At 42.2% G+C, this 15,345-nt stretch overlaps 2 protein-coding genes across 14 annotated transcripts in view; one reads left to right on the top strand and one right to left on the bottom strand.

Moving 5' to 3' along the window:
• Positions 1 to 5,824, top strand: part of BPTF (bromodomain PHD finger transcription factor) — a 178,824-nt gene extending 173,000 nt beyond the window's left edge. For 12 of the 13 annotated variants that reach the window (XM_066386496.1, XM_066386495.1, XM_066386492.1 and 9 more), the window contains one exon: positions 4,910 to 5,824. In XM_066386496.1, the coding sequence (XP_066242593.1) occupies positions 4,910 to 4,946 (37 nt within the window). In that variant the 3' untranslated portion in view covers positions 4,947 to 5,824. The other variant, XM_066386487.1, reaches the window with a different exon arrangement.
• Positions 5,825 to 9,816: 3,992 nt separating this feature from the next.
• Positions 9,817 to 15,140, bottom strand: C5H17orf58 (chromosome 5 C17orf58 homolog). Its single transcript, XM_066386500.1, has 4 exons — positions 14,984 to 15,140; positions 12,473 to 12,964; positions 12,086 to 12,277; positions 9,817 to 10,754 (listed from the first exon to the last, which is right to left on the bottom strand). Exons 1-4 carry the CDS (start codon positions 15,057 to 15,059, stop codon positions 10,561 to 10,563), a joined length of 954 nt encoding a protein of 317 aa, XP_066242597.1. The 5' UTR covers positions 15,060 to 15,140; the 3' UTR covers positions 9,817 to 10,560.
• Positions 15,141 to 15,345: the final 205 nt, after the last annotated feature.

Genomic DNA, 15,345 nt, shown 5'->3' with positions numbered 1-15,345 from the left:
CAAGTTATATCAAGAACTGCATTGTTGAGTCAGTTTACATAAAATAAATGTGAAGTACAGCCCAGCTAAAGTATAAAATTACCTTCTCGGCCAAGGAACCAAAAGCGATAGGCAAGGGAGAAAGGAAAGCAGGTATGTAGGCACTCAGGATGTACACTGGGAACCAAGAAACTTTTCAGAATCTAAAACTTTCCCTTTTATCATCCCCTATCTATTAACCTATTTGCTACGAAAGTTAAAATGAAGAGGACTTATTCAATATGACAGAATCCCCAGGAAAATAATAATAAAAAGAATAAAATGGGACAAACTCAGCATAGTGAAAACAATATGTTAAAGTTAGTTAGCTAATGAGATTTCAACAGATTTGGGAAGACAGAAAACACAAGGAAGAGGATCAGTGGATGAAGCCAGGAAGCCACAGACCAGAGAGACTTCAGCCTGGAGACTCTGGAATCGGACAGAAGGCAGGAAAGAAGGAAAAGGGGGGGGGGGGGGAGGTTGACTGAAGATTAGATGCTTTACAACTTGTGATGGGATTTTGTCTCGACAAACCTCATCATAAACCAAAAATATGGTTAAGTCAAAATGCATTTATACACCTAATCTACTGAACATCATAGCTTAGCCTCACCTGTTCAAACAGTGCACAACCTTTTGCACAATGGAAAGTTAAAAAACTGTAAGTTGAACCATTGTAAGTTGGGGGCCATCTGTATTTGAGTTAGTCACCTTTTCCTAACTCCTGTGTACAGACCTGTGTAGGAACCCCGAGGAACTGGGAGACCACGGGATTTTTCTTTAAAGAAATGGAATAAACTATAGAGAACCAGAGTAAACAGAAGACAATTGGACCACTATTAAAGGCTCCCCAGTCCCCTCATTATAAGTGACTGTCATATTTAGCATTGCCTGAGGCATTATTTTTGTTTAGATGTGGGAAGTGGTACTCGCATCTCTGTATAAGTAGAGACCAGAAACGGTGCTAAACACCCTACAATGCAGGGGACAGCCCCCACAAGAAAGAGTTATCCAGCCCCAGAATGTCAGTAGTGAGCTTGAGAAACCACAATCTAAAGCAAATCCTGCCAGTCAGCCCTACACTCGTACACAGAGCTCTCGCGCCTGTCTAGTCCATTAATGGATTCTTACCTGGGAACAGACAGCCAGGTAAGGAAGAAGAGCCTGCAGTGTGAAAGAGGAAGGTCAAGGTGTAGCAGAGAAGTAGATCCCAGAAAAAATAAGGGAAAACGTTAAACTTTTTTAAAAAAAAAAAAACACCCTCTAAATTATGAGAGAAATTTTAGAAGATATTGCATCTACAAAATGGTGAACAGGAGCCTGACCGGGCGGTGGTGCAGTGGATAGAGCATCGGACTGGGATGTGGAGGACCCAGGTTCGAGACCCCGAGGTCGCCAGATTGAGCGCGGGCTCATCTGGCTTGAGCAAAGCTCACCAGCTTGAACCCAAGGTCGCTGGCTCCAGCAAGGGGTTACTCAGTCTGCTGAAGGCCCACGGTCAAAGCACATATCAGAAATCAATCAATGAACAACTCTAGTGTTGCAATGCGCAATGAAAAACTAATGATTGATGCTTCTCATCTCTTCGTTCCTGTCTATCCCTCTCTCTGACTCTCTCTCTCTCTATCTCTGTAAAAAAAAAAAAAAATGCAATGACTCAAAATGGTGAACAGGATATTAGGAATAAAAAACAAATCTGAGAAAAAGGAATGATTGGAAAACATTTAAATTTATTGCAAGCAGAGAAAGTTAAAATCAAGGAACTCTCCCAGCATCAAAAACAGAAAGACAAGGAGATGAAAACTGGGAAAGAGAAGTGTTATAGAACTGTGTTTTTCAACTGCTGGTCCAGGGACCAATCTGCCAGAAATTTCAGGCCAGCCTGTGAAGAGTCAACCACCCTGGTGTTGTATGAAGATTGGAAACCCAAAGATCTTAGTCAAATTTGCTTATGCATAGGGTGATTTCTGCCTTAGCAGTCCCTGAAATAGCAGTCCCCTGTTTTCACTGGTCCCCAAGTGTAAAAGGTTGAAAGCCACTGAGTGTGCAGTATTCACTTAATGGAAATTCCAGAAAGAAACAAAGAAGACAAGAGATAATCAAAGGACTTATATAAGATAAATTGCCTGAGCTAATGAGAGGCACAAGACTTCAAATACATTCATTCATTCATTCAACATATGGTTGAGACTCAGCTGTGTATCAGATATTGCATACATCAGTTAATAAAAATAAAGCTCCTGCCTCCCTGTGGGGTAGGAAAGCAGGGGTATGTGGGATGACGAAGACAATTGATAATAAGCTGGCTGGAAAATGGGAAAAGTTCCACCCACCATATACATCACTATAAAATGTCCAGATGCCAAGGATGAAAGAAGCTCTTCTCAGGGATTCTAAAGAGGGTAAAACAGACACCCTGCTAAGCAACAGGAGTCAGACTGGTATCAGACTTTTCTCTCGCAACATGGAGTGCTAGATGAATATGGAGAAATCCAAAAGTTTGAGGAAAAATGATTTTCAGCCTAGAATTCTTTGTCTAGCCAAACAGTCAAGTGTAGAGACAGAATACATAAGTTAGTCATGGAAAGACTCAGGGTCTCCTTCCCATGCATCCTTCCTTAGCAAGTTATTTTTTAGATGTTCAGTAGCAAAATAAGCAAATCAAGAAAACAGTATCTTGGATCCAGGAACAGGAGGTTCAAGAAAGCAATGGGAGTTACCTAACCCAGGGTGACATTTGTATAGCAGACCTCTACAGCAGGCAGTTCAAATTGGACCAGGAGAGTGGAGCACTCCCTCAAGGGAAGTAGCGGATAATTTAGGAATGTAGGCAGAACCTGACCTGTGGTGGTGCAGCGGACAGAGCATCGACCTAGGATGCTGAGGTTCCAGTTGAAACCTCGAGGTCAGCAACTTGAGTGCAGGGTTGCTGGTTTGAGCATGGGATCATCAAAATGATCTCATGGTCACTGGCTTCAGCAAGGAGTCTAGCTCAGCAGGAGCCCCCAGGTCATGACATGTAGGAGAAGCAATTAATGAACAATTAGAGTGATGCAAGTATGATTGGAGTTCCTTTCTCTCTCCTTTCCTCTCTCCCTCTAAAAAAAAATGTAAGCAGAGAAAATGAAAGGCGATTAGAATCTCCATGAAAAACAAAAAGTTAAATACGAACACTGAGAATACCCACTTAGCAAAGGAGTAGATGCTACAGGAAAAAATATTTACATAGTTATTAGTAACAAGTACTACATTGATCTTCAACTTTTAGACTCAGCCTCTTGACAAAAAGCATAGAAAGAGTAAATTTATAGGGAAATAAAACTTGGACTCAAGAAGGGAAGGTGGAAATGATTACCGGAGCTCACTTCTGTTTGCTGTAACAGGATCTGGAGCAATATAAAGTTGATAAAACTGGAAAGAGTATAACAGATCTGATTACCTAAGCACTGAAAGCACAGTGATTGATTCTAAGGAGATCTGTATTCAGGTTACGTAACGATAGGACACAGGACCATAACTTACAGGCCTCACCATACTTTTTGTTTTTTACCTTCAATAATTATTCCTTTGAATAAATTTCTAAAATTGCCTTTTTTTTTTTTTTTTTAAAGAAAGGCTCTAATAGCCTTTGGTAGAAGCTGGGGGTTTGAATTGCACCCTGCTGCCAAGCTCGGGGGCAGAAGTCCTGCATGGAAGCAGCAGCAACTGCGTTGCTGGAGAGGAGAGGCGGGTGGGAAGAATTGGGGGTGGGGGGACACTTAGGAGAGCTTGCCACCAGGATCTCATGTAGCCTTTTATAATATTTAAGTTTACATTATATTAATAACATGGGAACTAGTTGAGAAGTTTGCTCACTTCTGCTTAAACAATATATAAGTGAAGAGACATTGGGGAATTTTTGTTGATTTGTCGATTTAAGGCAAATGAAGCACATATGTGGCCAGTTGTTGAAGTTTGATTTATTTAAGGATTTCCAGTATTTCCTTTGCCATATTTTCTCTTATTTTTAATTTATGATTGCCAGCATTGTTTGCAAATTATTTTCATTACTGTGCTTTGTTATAATTCATCATTTATACCATCCATGTTCTTTGTTTTCTTACAGATTGTGATATCTTTAGTCTGAATTTTTAACTGGAATCAGAACTGGATGTTGGGGTCACTCTTTCTTTTATTAAACCACGTGATTACCTAATTCAAAATTGCCCCTCCCAAAGTTCAGAGTAGTTAATATAATTTTTTATGTAAAAAATGAAGATGTATAGTAATAAACAGTTTGTCCTAGCAGCCATGGTGAACAATGTATTTAAGACTGTAAACTCCTGAAATGCTGTATTTATATATGCTGTTGCAGTAGAACATACTTTGACTTAGTCCTGCTAACTGTACAGTAATTTGGTTTACTAATGGAAGTTGTGAATAAAACTGTGAAACTAGAAAGGAGACTTTCTGTAGTTTAATAGAAAAATGTGATTTTAATATTATTTCTCTTAACATTTTTTTTCACATTCCCGAAATCAGTGTAAATAAGTACGAGCGTGCACATGCGTGTACACATACACATAACACACATACACCTTTTACCACAATGGTAATGTTCTGTAAATGTCTCTATTTGTCCCTTCATCTAAATGTAACTTTTAGACAAATATATATATTTTAATATTGGCGCTTTTTTTTCAGTGAATTTTCATGTTTAGTGTAAAGTGAAAAATTTTAATACTAAAGTTAAAAATTTCTTACTTATTCTCATACTTTTGCTTACCAAGGGTAAATGAAAGAACATGGCTATTTCCCCCAGACAGACTGACCTTGGCATTCACATAAAGCATCATTGTTTTAAAAAATGAAGGGTGCTTAATTGTTCCCTTTTTTCTGTATTCTGTAGGTCTCATAACAACAAACTGCAGTCTACAGCTTCTTAAAGTTCAGCGTGTTAACCTAAACATAAAACACAGCAAGAATCTGGTTGTCTGAACTATTTTAAATTAAGGAGCCAGATGTTTTCAGTCAGGTTATCCTGACAAGACTTGACCTAAACTTCGTTTTTATTGGTCATAACAGTCCAATTTTATTCTTGAGACCAATTTTGTCCAACGGACAAGGGAAAAGCGAAGTCAACGACACCATTATCTTGTCAAGATCCAATGGTTTTACTATTGTGGCAGAAGCGGGAAAACTTTGTTTATTGGAAAAAAAAAAAAGAAAAAAGAAAGCAAGAAAAAAAGATAATATGGGGTCAAGTGTAACCCCATGGAAATGCCACGTCTGCTCTTCAGTGAAGAAGCTGGTTTAGAGTCTCACAGAAAACTTTTGACTGTATTTATTTATTGTTGCAAAAAAGACGCTTTTTTATTGCTGCCCTCATTTGTCAGCTAATTATTTTTTCTTATACAATCCAGCCCTGGTTACATGTAATCCATTCTGTATCTTATCATGATTCCTATAGGTGAAAGTACAAGAGGACCTCTAGATGTCTTTTCTTTCTATGAAAGGAGCTGCTATGTACACATGTGCACACACACACAACTGGGAATCAACAATGAGTTTGTTGTTCATGGTAGATAAAAATTAGGCTTGCATAAAGGTTGGGCTAAGTGGTCCTGGACTACACAGACTCTGTTGCCTTGAATATAATAGTACAATTTGTCATTTACTCTGCACCATGCTAAAATGGGTAAAATCTATTTGAAGGTATCTTGTTTGTAAACATTTGTCAGATTCTAATTTTTTTCTTTTTGTATTAAAATTCAACTATGGATGTATATGAAACAAAATAAATGGAGATCATTTTTCTCCCACAGATGGTGTCTTTGAATGTGCGCTAATGATTATCTGTAAGCCTTTGAGGGAACGGGGTGGGGGGGGGGGCTGGAAAGTCATAAAAGGCAGAAGTATCTAATGTGGGACCTGCTTTGTCCAGGATAGCAGCAGCCCTTCATTTATCATTCCTAGTCCACTCATCACGTCAGAGAAAAATCTTCAGGGGTGCTAGTCCCATTGCATCAGTTGTTTGTATGAATAAGAAAGGTAATGTGACAAAACACACCTTGCCTTCATCTGGACGTTATGTGATAGCAGGCAAATTGTCAGCTACTGAGATTTTATAAAAGGCATTTTTTGAGATGACATCTTTTTTGTATTTTTTGTTTGTTGGTTGTTTTGTTTCCCACATGAGAAAGAAGTAACGTAAGCAGTGGAGGAGGATATATTTGCATGTTTTTCCTTTCAGTGTTCTAACCTTACCCTTGTATTAAGGCATTGTAATAATAGCTTCTAGATCTGCCATGGTTGGTTTATGCAGCTTTGCAAAAAAATTTTACTAGATTTTGCACTAGTTTCATATTAGTTTTGCCCCACCCAGTTCCAGAATTAGTGTTTTTAAAGTTTCCTTCTGTTTAATATCACCCTGCTATGCAAAACCTTTCCCAGACCTTAGTTTCTTAAGAGGAAGATGTTACTACGTTCCCAGTTTTTTCTTATTACAGGCTCAGGTGTACAAGTTATTCTGGGTTAATTTTATCTAATGAAGCCCATTCTTTTTTTGTACCATAAAAATGTCACTTAAACCTCTGCTTACAAACTAGAGATTAATGCTCAATATGAAAACATGGAAACTGTTTTTGCTTAAAATATTAACATGGAAATAATCAAATATAAGTTAATTTGTCCTTTTACTTTGGAAAAATGTTACATATTGTATGCACTGTGCTGATGCAAGAATCATACATTTCAATGAATTATAAAAGTATTCTGCATCTCATCACATCACAGTATCTCTGTACTATTTATTCATATATAGAGATAGAGATATATATGGGCTTACTCATTTAAAACTTGTTGCAGCAAGAACTTTCCTACTTGTAGGCAATAGATTGCTATGTTTTTAACAGATTGTGGCAAATTCTAAATAGCGATTCTTTTTGTACGTAATAGGACATTTCATCCTAGAAAAATAAAGTAATGTTTTTGACATTGGATTTGGTGCAGTTTCTAATGAAACAGTGGTTGGTTGATATATTTTCTGTAGTTGTTGGCATTGCCAAGTTGTACAAAAAAAGGTAAATTTTATGGGAATCCTCTGACCAGGAAGATGTTAATTTCATGTGTATTTAATATTATAAAGCCTTTTGAAATTTCTATTGCCATATAAATACACAGACATTTTATAGTTTTATCAATTACAGAATTTTAGTCTTCCAAAGGTAATTTTTGAAAAATATGCATTCTTATAACACAAGTTTCAAAAGCTGCTTTTTTATGCATATTCTTTCACAAGCTTCTGCTATTCAGTAAGATACACATATTGCAGCTATTTTGCTTTCAATGATCCAAGTAGTAGAATGTACATTTGTGATACTGTTAGGCTTTTCTACCCAGTCTTTGGGCATGTAAATCTATTTAATGTATATCAATAGGTTTCATCTGCCAAATTCACAATCCTTGAAACTATTTCGTGAAAAGTATTTTCATAATATTGGTAAGGCTTTTTTTCTCCTTTCCAAATTCTGCAGGATTTGATTTTAGTTGATGTCCTGCAGTGGTAGGTTTTAAAAAGTGAACTTTTAAAGAGATATTTTCTGAAGTAAAACAATTGCCTTTCTATAGTTCAAGTGGCTTAGTGTGTTTTTTTAGAGACCTGGACACTTGCTGTTGTTTATAACCTGCCTTTCTAGGATGTGCAAATAAAACTTCTTTCTCTGTTCCTGTTCATTTCTGTTAGGCAGACTCCCTGCATCTTTTGTGTTTCTGATATTCAAGAGCTAGCCCGGTGACCTTTTAAGTCTGCACACATACAGAGCTAGACAGAGCTCCATGATTATGCAGTACTCCCCCTTTTTGTGATTGAGGCCATTACCATAAGTCTCAGATTTGTAGTCCTTAAAATGAGAAGGGTGGGATCTCAGGGGAAAAGTGATGTCTTATGTAAGGACTTGGACAGAGGCAGCTGAGGAGGATTTTTAATAATTTGAAACACTCTGAGATCCTTCTAGATCAGCAGTTCTCAACCTGTGGGTCGCGACCCCGGAGGGGGGGGGGAGTTCTGATGGCTTTAGGTGACCCCTGTGTTTTGGTCGTTCTACCCCCGCCGGGGTCGCGACCCACAGGTTGAGAACCGCTGTTCTAGATACTTAGAATAAGATACCAAAAAAAGACATTTCTTAGAAGATCACACCCATCCAGTTGGGACCAAATTCAATTGAAGAAGTAGGCTATATTTTTTATATGATAAAGTCCTGTTCCTGACATTGAAACTGTACATTTTAGATGTTGGGTCTGTTAGGTGTTTGCATAGACGTGTTTGCTAACCCTTAAACATGATTTTAAATAAACAGTGCCAAGCGATATCTTTGAAAGACAGTAAGAGATAGCACTGAAAAGGTATGTTTTATGGACCTTGCCCTACCCACCCCCCAAGAAAGTAACATTTTTCCTTTGAATTTTAGTAGCGTAACTGGAAGGAGGGTGCACTAGAGTATTTTATTGTTGGGAGACTACTTGTGCACGGAGCCCTTTGGTCTTGGGAGCACAAATACATGTGCTGAGGAAAATCTATCAATAGGCCAAAAGGAAGAGGAACTACAATGAACTTGCTAATTAAGATTTTCCATAAAATTCCAGAGTGTACTGACTGAATAATGGAAAGGAGATTCTTTTTCACCTCTTTTGCTCACCTAGAGTTCCCAATCTTTTCGCCATCTCCTGAGCCCATGCCCACCAATGCTCTTAGTCATCTGAGCTTCACCTGATTCATTGCAAGCCTGGTCTTAAAACGATGGCCTTAATTTTTCCAAAAGGCTGGCCTGCTGTGTCTGCCTGGGCATATGTACTGACTGTGTGGCCTCCAGCATCGCGCAGGTCACGTGGTTCTGGCATATTTTGTGTTTCCAAAACTCAGAAACTAGTGTTATCAACTCAGTCTAATCAAACTCTGACCTTAAGGTACGTAGAAGTGTTTTCTCCTCTTTCAAACAAGACCTACTTAAAATTCTTTATGTTCTAACATCTGAGCACCCAACCAATCGTTTATTTGGCCATTTTTTAAATTTCCCCACCATGTTACTGAAGATCACCACTTAGTCTTGTGATATTTAAAAATTAGGCTTTGATTTTCGTGACTGCTGTCACATTGCGTTTTTATCCTAAAACTGACCCGGAAGCTTTGCATTCACTGCATACTCAGATGCGAATAGTTCATATAGTATGATTTTTAATATGTTTGGGCAAGACTCATTTTTGGAAAATTCTCTAAAAAATTTTTTTCAGTACTGCTTTAACCATGGAATAATCATGAGAGCCTCAACTTTTATCTTTTTGCCCCATGTTTGGGACAAATAAGGTAAGCTGATGTCTTGTCACAATCAGATACTCTATCTTAGGGTACTGCTGTTTGCTTCCCTTGTGTCCCTATTGTCTTGTCTTGGTGCACTACAATGCTATCTGGCCGTTACAAAAGGCCAAATAGGCTGTTTTCTCTCTTTAATGTAGTTCCTTTTTATCTTTCTTTGGGTGGTGATCTTCAACTGTGGGTTATCAGTGTCTAGTCAGTGTTTGAGATGAACTGAGAGGAAAAAAATTGTTAATATCTTTGTGAACTCAAGTATAAAAATCAATATTAAATTTAGTGATGAAACCTTTTGTAATCCAACTGGAAAATGTGTGAAATGCACATGCTTGGAAACTGTCATTGAATATTGGCTCTAGGGTTTGTGGAATAAGTTTGAGGGAGGCCTTCTCCCAAACCTTTGGGGCTCAGTGACACTAAAAGAAAAAAAAAAACAGGTGCATCCAAGATCTGATTTCAAGGCAAGATTTACTGCTTTACAAACATGAGACTTGATCTTAATAGAAAAAAAATGACATCAGAATATGTTTAGCATTGGGATAGCTGCCAGTTCAGCCCAAAACATACAATTTTAGGAGCAAGGAGGCAGGAAAATATCTTACACTTTGGTCTATCAGAAACACTTGTCTGAATAATGTGCTTGAATTAAACCCTTTAGTATTCTTTAAGTGTAAAACTTTATACCTTGTCTTGGGCTCTGACCCATCTGTTTGATCAATATGACATCATACATGTCTGACTAGTGCACTTACTGTTATGTACAGAACTTAAAAATGTGATGGTATAGGTATAAAATTTGGTTTGATATGTGATATAAACTATTCAAAGTTGTATATTAAATCAAGGAAATGTTTTTTTGTGAACTATTTCTACTGAGAATGTATTTAAATTAAAATAATTAAAAATAAACAGCATGAAGCAGTGATCTGTTAATGGGACAGGTCAGTAGCTATGTGCATAACTGGCACTAGTTGGATAACTTTGCCACCAAGCACAGACGCATACCATTTAAGAAGCATTTTGTGAATAAGGTGACAACTTCACCATTATTAAAGTCGGAACTATGCAACTAGTTCCTATAAAGGAGCCCTGTGCTCTCTTCTAAGAAATATCCCATTCATTACATGAAGATAGACCTTTCCTGTCTTGTTGATCAATTCCAAATTTCTTCTGGTCCAGCAATGCCAGGATGGTCAATTCAAACATTGGGTGTGAGCTGCACCTTGAACTTGCACAGCCCTTTTTCGGTTAAACCTTTTCACATAGCTGCTGCTGCTCGGAAGGAGTCCATCCCCTGGTCGGAGGCGCCCCCTTAGGACCTGGAGCAGAGCTGTAGGGAGCTGCCGTCTCTTATGGTAGATATGGCCCATCACAATATATCTGCTGCCTGAAAAAAATAGTAACCAAAATATAAATTAATAGTGTCTTAAATGCCATGAAGTAAGAAAATGTAAGATTTTTAAGAAATGCCTAAGCTTGAGTCTAGCACAGGGGTCCTTGGGTTACAACAGCCTCTACAGACGACGTTTCGAGCTTATGACCCTCACTCCCATAAAAACTTTAAAAAATTGAGACGAGTGTTTCTGCTTACCATTAGCATTGTGCTTATGGACTATGTGAGCAAACTAGTTTGGTTACGCAGGATGGAAAAATAAGCAGTACAGTGTATAATATATTTATGTCCTTTTTCTGTGGCTTAGTTGTGTTTTTCTGTTCTAGATTATGATTTTACAACTGTGTTAGGATAGGTAAGTGACTTTGGGTAGGGTGTGTTTTGACTTACACCAAAATCTGGTTACGTAACTGTCGTCTGAACGGAACTGTGTCATAACCCAAGGACCCCCTATATCAGGGGTTGGGAACCTTTTTGGCTGAGAGAGCCATAAACACATATTTTAAAATGTAATTCTGTGACAGCCATACAACGACCGGTGTACATTAAGCATTATCCAATAAAAATTTGGTGTTGTCCCGGAGGACAGCTGTGATTGGCTCCAGCCATCTGCAACCATGAACATGAGCGGTAGGAAATGAATGGATTGTAATACATGAGAATGTTTTATATTTTTAACATTTTTTTATTAAAGATTTGTCTGTGAGCCAGATGCAACCATCAAAAGAGCCACATCTGGCTCGCAAGCCATAGGTTCCCGACCCCTGCCCTATATATTGACTCAGACATTTAAACCTCAGACAACAGGTGGAAACAGTCTAGTAGTGACCTTCAGAAGATAACCGGTTATAATCAGCCTGTAAAGAGTCAACACTAGAGAAGGAAGTATCTTCCTTATGCAATGTATCAGTATTTCCCAGAGCACATCTCTTGAAAGACTGCGAGAAAGTATCCTGTGCCCCACCCCTCAAAAGAAGACTAATAAACTCAGTTTAAGTACAGCCCCTTATGCATCCTTTCTGGCAACGATATTCCTTCGTACACTCAGTTTGTCAACGAATATTGACTGTCTGCTTGCTGCCAGTTCGTGCTGTTCCCACCTTTAACTGGAGGTGTTTAGGGTGGGGCATTAATGGAGCTTAAATCCCCCGGGTCCGGGATTGATGGCGGAAATACCTGTCTACATTCTATTCATTTTGGAATACCCCTGCCTACCAAAGGTGTTGGGATTACCAATAGAGACCAAGCTGTGGCACCCAAGTTACAAACGGTGACATTAAAGTACAGGTACATATAAAAATGGCCGGTTAGATTAGTTTCAATACCAGGTTTAAATTCTGCACAGGTTTTACTGCAAGCGGAGGAGGCTAGGGCTAAGACGTGGACTCGGAAGAAAAACCCGTCCGGAGCGATGTACAGGCGGTTCGTCTTGTACAGCCCGTCCCGGTCCACCAGCAGAGTCACCAGCTGGATCCCTGGGCGGAGCACATCCACATCATGCACGATCCCGTTCACTGCTGCTTTCAGAGAACAAAGAGTTTGGACAAATGCATAACGTTCACTTCCTCTTTCTTTCCCCAGTGCGTGTCGAACAGATCACGACCCGGTCCCCACGGGTTGGGCCCTGCAGGACCGAGCGGGTGGGTTTCCGGGAGCGTCCGGTTCGGAAGGGCTCGCAGGCGGCACGGGAGAAGCCGCGGGGCGGGGCTCACCGAACTCGCTGGCGCAGAAAGACTCGCGCTCGTCCAGGTCCGCCCCGCAGGCGCGCGCGCAGGGCTCGGCACCCGGCTCCGCGTCTCCTCGTGGGGGGCCGAGGCGCGGCGGCGGCACAGGAGGCGGTGCGGCTGCGCGCGGGCGGTTAGGGTGAGCGGGCTCGGCCCAGGCGGCGGCGGCGGCGCGCGCGGCTGGGAAGCGCAGGGCCCGGGTGCGCGAGCGGCGCAGGGAGTCCTCCGGCGCAGGCGCGCGGCGCGGCGACGCGCGGTTCTCGGCCTGCGGGAGGCGCGGGCTGGGCGGGCCTGCGGGCGCGCGCGCGGCCTCCTCCCGGAAGCCGGCCCGGTTCTCCGCGGACAGCGGGGGCTTCCGGCGCCGCGGGCCCGACCAGGCGGGAGGAGCGGCCTCGGGGATTGGCCGCGCCCGGAGCTCCGGCGTCTCCTCCGCGCTCGGACCGCCGCCTGGGTCCGCGCTTCTGTCATGCGGCAGCGAGGCTGCAGGGAGGGAAGAAGAGATACCCGGAGGCTGAGCGGGAGGGCGGGCCGCGGAGACGCGGCCGGTGGGGGAAAGGAGCGGCGCCTTGGGGGCGGGAGCACATGGGGGACAGCGCCCGCCTTAGCGAGCACCTGCGGGAGCAGGGGGGCCAGGAGGCCGGGAGTGAAGAAGAGAACGCAGGGGACGGGGAAGGCGCGCCCCTGTCGTCTGGGAAGGGAGACCTCAGCTTCTGGTCCATCTTCTGGGCTCAGAGGAAGTCGGGGGTGACCGTCTCGCCCTCTAAGAACAGGCCGGCCAGGCAGATCTTTCTCACCACGTAGAAACATTTCCTTCTGTTAGAGAACCTTTCCAAATCTATAGCTTTTTTAAATGATTTGTTCTGGGACCAGACATAACTGACAACTCTAGCTGAACAAACTCTTTCTGCTCTTTCTTTAATATCTATATAAACATCCGCCTCTTGGCTGTGTCCAGTTTGTTGAGAAAGTACGAGAGCAAACCCCAGGGGGAGAGGTCTCATATTACAGGTTCTCCTAATTGTTTCAACGCCCTGACAACAGAACTATTTGGTTTTCCCATCCATATTTACACTGTCATCTTGGTCTCTGTAGAAGCGAGCATTTGTGAGTGGATTTTTATCTGGCTTCTTGGACACCACTTACTACTAGTAAACCACAGCTAAGAAAGATTTTTTAAAGCCTGGCTGGGAGGCAGAGGCCCCTGGTTAAGTATAAAAGCACACACATCGCTTACAATTTCCCTTCCTTGGATGATGGACAAAAACCTCCTAAATGGTAAGGCATGCAAACAAAATTTTTAAATTATTAATTATTTTCTCCGGAGCTGCAGACAGGTTGGTGAGCAAACTTCAGCCAACTTGGAGGCTGGGCAACTTTCCATGCCCAGTTACACAATATCAGCTCCCTGTTTGCCTGGGTCCGGGTTCCCTCCAAACTGGCACGGGAACCTGTCTTTATTTTTCCCTTGCTGTTGTTTTAACGGCTGGTTTCAGGCATTTCTCTCCTCTTGCATTGACGAGCTAGATCTGCCCATTTGCAGCTCTTGCAACACTTCGTTTAAAGTGATGTATCTTGCCAAATTGACAATCTCCTTTAAAATCAGCTTTCCTTCAACAATAATAGCTGGTGATAGTTCATGTTTTTGCAAAGAGGTTGATTCTGACTCATCATGGTCAACGTTGTCCCCTACACAGCTGAATCAAGTTCTGGTGGATATCCAACTCCTGACAGTCAACTGTTGACCTCACAACCGCTTCTCTATTGATACCACCATCTGTTGTCATGGGAAAGATTGTCCGATATTTGGGGTTAAATTCCACTGAAGTCATTCCATTTCCATGTGGAAAAATAACCCACAGTAAATTGCACTGTGAGGTGTGGAAGCTATTTTCCCAGAGATAGTGAATCGGACAAAACATCCCCTAAAATGCAAAACAAAAACACCTCCCCACAGAAAATCCCTTATTTCTGCATTCCTTCAGTAACTTATTTTCATTTCATGCATGAAACTGTGTTTTAAAGGCTCAAGTGTGGCAGGGCCATGTGCTAGGGGTGCAGTGAGAGGGGAAGAAGGTCGGATGACGGCTCCCTGCGTCTCCGGCCCCGGTGGGTGCACCAGCGCTGCGATCGCCAGCGGGACTCGGGCGCCCGCAGCCGCTGCGTCCTGCGAGCCCGGCCAACGAGGTTCCCAAAAGGCATGCTGCGACCCCTTCTGACACTTTCCCTGCTCTGTGATGGAGCAACTACTTAACATGCAAAGTTTTCCCCAGCCTGCCCGGCTTGCTCCAGATCATTTCAGTAGCTGAACTGGCTTCTTCCCGAAAAGGCTGCCAAGACACACAGAATCCTGGGGACACATTTTGCTCCTTGCGAACATAAACGCGGACCCGGAGTCACCCCTCTGGCAAACTCTGACCTTTTTCTCGTCCCGTGCCGTCTCCTCATCTCCCCCCCGGCTCCCAGCCCCTCTCCCGGGGCTCAGCGTTTCCTCGATCTTACCTTTTCTCTCCGCCACTGGGGCTTCAGGAGATGACCCAATGATCAGACAGAGGAGCCAGAAAGCTCTAGCTGTCATTTTTGTAGACACGGTTCCCAGGCTCTAAAACTGAACCAGGGCTTTTTGCTGTTTCTCTCCCCTCATCCCTTCTCCACCCCCCACCCCCTTCATGCTAATGAGGGGCAGCCTTTGGGGAAACGGGAATCACTCACTGGACAGACCATTGGAACAACTCAGAGCCGCAGGGATTTCTCCCACTTCCTAAGGGGGACAGCACATGGCCTCCCAAAGCTGTCCCTGAAGAGTGTGTGTCCTGTGGTCTCTGCCCAAGGATGACATCAAATCCTAAACTTTAAACCCCTGT

Source organism: Saccopteryx leptura, chromosome 5, assembly GCF_036850995.1.
Source record: "Saccopteryx leptura isolate mSacLep1 chromosome 5, mSacLep1_pri_phased_curated, whole genome shotgun sequence".
NCBI classification, from domain to species: Eukaryota; Metazoa; Chordata; class Mammalia; order Chiroptera; family Emballonuridae; genus Saccopteryx; species Saccopteryx leptura.
Note: the sequence above shows the minus strand (reverse complement) of the source record. Positions and strands in the feature narration are given on the sequence as shown.